The sequence below is a fragment of the Eriocheir sinensis genome, unplaced genomic scaffold (assembly GCF_024679095.1).
Source record: "Eriocheir sinensis breed Jianghai 21 unplaced genomic scaffold, ASM2467909v1 Scaffold6, whole genome shotgun sequence".
In the NCBI taxonomy this organism is placed as follows: Eukaryota; Metazoa; Arthropoda; class Malacostraca; order Decapoda; family Varunidae; genus Eriocheir; species Eriocheir sinensis.
In genome coordinates, this window is record NW_026111942.1 from 1,185,585 (window position 1) to 1,192,557 (window position 6,973).

The window sequence follows — 6,973 nt, forward strand, 5'->3', positions numbered from 1 at the left end:
GGAAACAAACAAGCTAGCTAGCTAGCTAACTAATACACAAACAAACTAACTAGCTAGCTAGCAATCAAACAAACAAACTAACTAGCTAGCAAACAAACAAGGTAGCTAGCTAGCAAACAAACAAACAAGCTAGCTAGTAAACAAACAAATTCACTAGCTAGCTAGCAAACAAACCAACTAGCTAGCTAGCAAGCAAACAAATAAACAAACTAGCCAGCTAGTTAGCAAACAAACAAACAAACAAGCTAGCTATCAAACAAACAAACAAACAAACAAACAAACAAGGTAGCTAGCTAGCAAGCAAACAAACAAACAAACAAACAAACAAGCTAGCAAGTAAACAAACAAATTCACTAGCTAGCAAGCAAACAAACAAACAAGGTAGCTAGCTAGCAAATAAACAAACAAACAAACAAACAAACTAGCTAGTAAACAAACAAACTCACTAGCTAGCTAGCTAGCAAACAAACCAACTAGCTAGCTAGCAAGCAAACAAATAAACAAACAAGCTAGCTAGCTAGCTAGCAAGCAAACAAAATAACTAGCTAGGTAGCAAACAAACAAACTCACTAGCTAGCTAGCTAGCTAGCTAGCTAGCTAACACACAAACAAACTCACTAGCAAGCAAACAAGCTAGCTAGCAAACAAACAAACTAGCTAGCTAGCTAGCCTGCTAGCAAACAAACGAACAAACTAGCTAGCTAGCTAGCTAGCTAGCAAACAAACAAACAAGGTAGCTAGTTAGCAAGCAAACAAACAAACAAACAAGCTAGCTAGGAAACAAACTAACTAGCTAGGTAACTAGCAAGCAAACAAACAAACAAACAAACAAACTCACTAGCTAGCTAGCAAGCAAACAAGCTAGCTAGCAAACAAACAAACTATCTAACTAACTAACTAAATAACTAACTAACTAACTAGCAAGCAAGCAAGCAAGCAAACAAACAAAATAACACGCTAACTAGCAAACAAACAAACAAACAATCAAACAAACTAACTAACTAACTAACTAGCAACAAAGCTAGTTAGGGAGCTAGCTCGTTTGTGTTTGTTTGTTTGTTGCAAGCTAACTTTTTTAGTTAGTTTTGTTGTGGGAGTTTTGTTCTTAGTTTGTTGAGGTTTGTAATGCGTGCTGGCTTTCTTTTTTTTTTTTTTGTGGGGGGGGGGGTTGCTTGGGATGGAGTATTTTTTTAATGCAAGACCATAGGTAATAGTAGCTGTATCTACAAAACGATTGGTAATATGATTATCTGTTACTCAAGCAAATGGTACAAATAAATAATTCTCCTTGAACAAGTTTGTTTTTACACCCTGTGCATATGGGAGGAAAAATGAAATCTAATAGCACTTTTATCAACTCTTTCATAGTTACTGAAATATTCTAAAACCTACACACAGAACATATATATTTTCATTATTGTATGTGAGAGGTATAGAGGGAGTTAATTGCTTGTTAAGGCTTTTATTCTAAGAATTTGCCTCGAAAAAGTCTAAAAAGTTCAGAGTTAAAAGCGTAATGGTTACCGAAGTAGAAAAATCATATAAGATCTCTATTCATAACTCCCGTAACACCTATGTGTGAATATGCTGCTCCTGTATGGTTTATGGCAGCAAAAAACCTTAAAGATATAATCAAGAGAGAATCATACAATGTAATAAACTCTATCCACATACTGGCCAAAGAATATGCTAAAGATGTTTCTCAAGGAAAAAAAAAATCACTCCTTAGCAATGGCTTTTAGTTACAGCAGAAGAGCAACTCGTGGGGTTCCCCGTCCGCTACGGGAACCTACGGCGGAGCTATGTGCGTGGGTCTCCTTAAACTCTTTTTTTTTTGTTTTGTTTGTGTGTGTGTGTGTGTGTGTGTGTGTGTGTGTGTGTGTGTGTGTGTGTGTGTGTGTGTGTGTGTGTGTGTGTGTGTGTGTGCGTGCGTGTGTGTGTGTGTGTGTGTGTGTGTGTGTGTGTGTGTTATTCTAATTCTAATTCTAATTCTAATTCTTATTAGCTAGCGCGAGGTGAGACTCCTGTATCGCAGTGTCTGTGCTGGCTGGCCCTGGTGCTTTTGCGCTTAGTTTAGCTTACCCTCCCAAACGTTTTCTTCTTCTCCTCAGGGTCTACCTCGCCACCTAGCACCTGCGTGTGAGACAGGATGTTTAGGTTGGGTTAAACTATACCGTGATGATGGCTGTGTGTGCATGTGAAGGTGAAGGTGAAGGTACAAACCGATGCATGCTTTCTCGGGTGAGGCAGGGGATCATACATCACGTCAGTGCCTGACTGACTGACGGATTCATTTTACTCATTCCGGACCTACTCCACAGGCCACAGCAGTGATGACGACGGGCGGGTCGGAGCCCACCCAGCTACTACCTACCTACTTCATCTCGGCGGGGGCAGCGAAGCATCTGATCTGCACGACGGCCATCATCGTCTCAACGACCTGCAGCACCTACCTCCTGGCTCTGTTTTGCGTTTTTTTTTTATTTGTTATGTTATGTTTTGTGAGTTGTTGTTGTCGTTGTCAACAGAGGAGTCCCTTACCTGCCATGAAAAAACAAACAAACAAACAAACAAACAACCAAACAAACTAACTGTGGGAAGCCTGCCAGACTCGGGGGTTCTTAATTGTTGTTGTCATGACTGAGGGTCTTCTTCCTAATAATATCAGCAGGAATTGACCTAGGAATGGCACTATGTACTTGAGGGGGTGTCCAGAACTCTCTTTTTGGAAAAGGGTGTGGCTCCCAAGGGGAGCCGGATTAAACGGTACTGTTGTCGTCCCTGAAAAGCCGAGGGCGATTACTTCTTCTCGGTCTTCTTGGGCAGGAGCACCGCCTGGATGTTAGGCAGCACACCTCCCTGGGCAATGGTGACGCCGGAGAGGAGCTTGTTCAGCTCCTTGTCGTTGCGGATGGCCAGCTGCAGGTGGTGGGGGATGATGCGGGTCTTCTTGTTGTCGCGGGCCGCGTTGCCGGCCAGCTCAAGCACCTCGGCGGCCAGGTACTCCATGGCGGCCGCCAGGTACACGGGGGCGCCGGCGCCCACGCGCTCGGCATAGTTGCCGTTCCTTAGGAGACGGTGGATCCTGCCCACGGGGAACTGCAGGCCGGCACGGCTGGAGCGGTACTTTGACTTCCCCTTCACCTTTCCTCCCTTGCCGCCTCCAGACATGTCGACAGTGAGTGGTGGGGGCGTGGACTTGCGCTTCTGCTGTGGGCTCGGAGAGCGAATACCCGCCGCTCGCTCGTTCGTTCGTTAGGGATTTACCCCCTAAATAGGTGTAACGGGCCTTTGTCCATTGACGGCCCGTCGCAGGGGGAAACCCGCCGCTGGCGTGCGGCGGGTGTGGGGAAGCCTCCGCCGCCGCCACAGCCACGGGTAGAAGCCGGCGAGCAGCGACGGAGGCACGGGCCCTCCGAGCAGGCACTCAGGAGCAGCCCGTAGCTGAGCCGAGCGAGTAACTCTGCAGTCTATAGGTGGCCCAGAGGCCGGGAGAGTTGCTCGCTCGACGAGTGTTGGCGGTCCACTGATTTGGCGAAGGCTTATCGGGGGGCTTATCTCGGGGGCTCACATGTTGTGACGAGTCTCACGAGAGCCTCGTCACTGAGGGCAAAAATAAGCTGTGGTGCAGGCAGCCCTTCCGGGTTGCGGAGGAGATGGCGTGTACCCTCACACTCGAGGAGGTAGTGGAGTAGCGGCTGGACGACCTCCTCCTCGCAGTAAGGGCACTCAACCGGGACCGGGTCGTCGATGTCCAGGAGCGAGGCACACCGGTACCCGAGGCGCAGGCGGTGGAGGTTGGAGGCCACTCGCTTGGGCGCGCCTAATGGGAGCCGACGGCTGCCGGAGCCAGTCGCCCAGGCATACCAGTATGCAGACGGTGAGCCGGCCGCCAAGGCCTCTTCAAGGGCCCTGACGACACCCGCCAAGGTATGGGCCGCCATGTCCCGCTTGAGCAGTGACACGCTCGGGGAAACGGGGCATGCTATGCTGGGTAGCAGGGTGGCCTCGCCGGCAGCGCGGCCAGCAGCTTCGTTGCCCACCACGCCTGCATGGCTGGGCAACCAGTTTAGGTGGACCTGACGCCTGGTTCTTCCCAGTTCCTGCAACCGGGCGTGGATGCTCGTGAGGAGGGAGACGTTGTCAGCCATCGGGTCCTGGTACAGCGATCGTATGGCCGGCACCGAGTCGCAGTGTACCAGGACCGGGCCCCTGCCCCACTCTAGTGCGTGCCCCAGCGCCATGCTGATCGCCACCAGCTCCGCCTGGGTCGAGGAGGAGCCGTCAGGCAGCCGGTAGATGTCAGCATGGCCCGCCGTGACGAAAGCCGCGCCGACACCCCCAGTGAGGTGGTTGACGGAGCCATCTGTGTAATAGGTGGCAGCGAGGGGCCGGGCCGCCTCCAACTCTCTGCTCAGGGCCTCCCGCGCGAGGCTTCGCGGTGTTAGCAGGTTCTTCCTCGCAGGCAGTGGCTTGATTGTGGCCGTGAAGGTGGCTGGTGCCCACGGGGGAGGTAAGGTGTAGCCAGGGTGGGGCAGGTTTGTGTTCATCAGGAAACACCGGGAGAGGCGGGTGGTCCTGAGTTTGGCCGCTGCCACCGACGCCCACGTTTTCCTGCGAAAAAGCAGAGGGGCCTGATTGAGGGCCTGTTCCACCGAGGCTCTCAGCGGTTCTGACCCCATGCGGCGCAGCAGCGTCGCCAGATGTCCGACGGCGAGCTGGGTGATCCTCGCGGCAACAGTGCTAAGCCGGACCTCCGCCCTCATGGAGATGCATTTCGTCCACGGTGGGGCCCCCACGATGGTACGGATCGCCGCATTCTGGGCCGTCTCCAGAGGCCGGAGTGCAGCAGGGTTCACTGTCAAGAGGCACGGCGTCACGTAATCTACACAGGCCGTCACTTCCTGGAGATAGAACAGCCGTAGGACCCTGTCGCTGGCACCTCCGGCAGTTCTCGCCAGGGCCCGCATGATGTTGGTGCGGGTCGCCACTGTCTGGCGAAGGCGGTTGACATAGGGGGTGAAGGAGAGCCGTGAATCCAGGGTGACGCCCAGATATTTATAGACGTGCACCCAGGGGACAGGCGTACCGTCAAGCTCGAGGGCCTCGGGGAGGAGACGGTGGTGGATGGCCATGGCCCTCGTTTTTCCCCTGTTTATCACGAGCCAGAGGGACGCACAGGTCTGTGAGAGGCGGCGTAGGAGGAGACGAGCGCTGGCCACGTGGTTCGGGCCGGAAACCACCATGGCCACATCGTCCGCGTACGAGAAGACCCGTGCATAGCGGCTGTGTTGCAGAGTTGTCAGCTTCTCGACAAGCAAGTTGAAGAGAACGGGGCTCACGACACCACCCTGAGGCGAGCCGTTTTCGAAGGCCCGTGTTCTGGACCTGCAGCCCTGGAAGTGTACTGCCGCCCTGCGATTCTGGAGGTATTGGCCGATCCAAGCCAGCAGGTGGCGCCGAACGCCCTTCTCGGCAAGGATGGACAGCACCGCAGAAGCCGAGGCCAGCTCGAACGCCTTCTTCAGATCCAGGAACACCACCACAGCATGCCTACCCAAGACACCAGAGAGGAGAGTGGACACGCAATCTCTGGTGCCCATGCCTCGGCGAAAGGCAAACAGGTGGTGGTGAAGGGGCCCCATCGCCCACCGAAGGCGAGAGAGAAGGATTCTCTTCAGAGTCTTTCCCAAGCAGCTCAGGAGTGATATGGGCCGGAACTCGCCTCCGTCACCGCTCTTGGGGATGGGCACGATGGTGGCAGTTTTCCAGGCTGCAGGAACAGTTCCGCGTGAGTAGGAGGCGTTGTAGAGGGCGACAATCTCGCCAAGCATGTCAGGCCCAGCGTGGCGGAGGTAGGCGTACGGGATTTTGTCCTCGCCTGGGGCAGTGTTGGTGACAGGGATTGCCTTCTTCAGCTCCTGGAGGTGTATGGGGGCGTCGGTGGCATGCCCTTCAAGACAAGCCTCCCTGAAGGCCCCCATCCTCGCCGGGTACGCCGCCCTCTGCAGTTCCCTGGTGGTAGGGGGAAGTCTCTCAGAGGCAGCACGGGACACAAAGGCATCAAGGAGCCTTTCTGCCTCCTCTTGCGGCTGCGGGTGCAGCGCCGGCCGGGCGACCGCCCCCTGGGCCACGACTCTGAGCTTGCGCCAGAGTACAGCAGTGGATACACTGGCGTCAAGGGAGCCGCACCACTTCAGCCAGTGTTCCTCCTGCATCCTGGCTGCAGTCTCTTTTGCAAGACGGATGGGAGCCCTGAGGAGACCCCTCGTCGCCTCCGTGCTTACACGGCGGTTGAGCTTCCGGGCCTGATTAACTCGGTGGTTGGCCTCCCGAACCTCTGGGCAGTAATACCATCGGTCTCGGCGGTTGGGCGCTGCAGGCTGAGAGCGGAGGATCCCCACATCCGCTGCCCGCCGGAAGGCGTCAACCAGGCGCATCTCTGGAATCTCCAAGTCGTCAGGCCGGACGGTGTCGGCGAGGTGGCGGGTAATTGCTCTGCTAAAGCACGCCCAGTCCGCCCGGGCAAGGTTCCAGCGCACCGGTCGTGGAGGCGGCAGTGGCGCCGATATATATATATATATATACGCTGGCGATATATATATATATATATATAAATATATATATATATATATATATATATATATATATATATATATATATATATATATAAATATATATATATATATATATATATATATATATATATATATATATATATATATATATATATATATATATATATATATATATATATATATATATATATATATATATATATATATATATATATATATATATATATATATATATATCTATATATATATATATATCTATAGTTAGTTTTGTCTAGGGTGATAATTTAAGAAACTGGTTACCCGAACATTAAATGAGGTGATGAAAATACGAAGATAGTCCTTAACATAAATTTAATGTATAAGTAAGAAACAACAATATTAACAACACCTGTAGC

At 51.6% G+C, this 6,973-nt stretch overlaps 1 protein-coding gene across 1 annotated transcript; it reads right to left on the reverse strand.

The window, feature by feature from the left end:
* Positions 1–3,554: 3,554 nt before the first annotated feature.
* On the reverse strand, positions 3,555–6,440 carry LOC126993314 (uncharacterized). Its single transcript, XM_050852262.1, has one exon. It carries the CDS (start codon positions 6,438–6,440, stop codon positions 3,555–3,557), a length of 2,886 nt encoding a protein of 961 aa, XP_050708219.1.
* Positions 6,441–6,973: the final 533 nt, after the last annotated feature.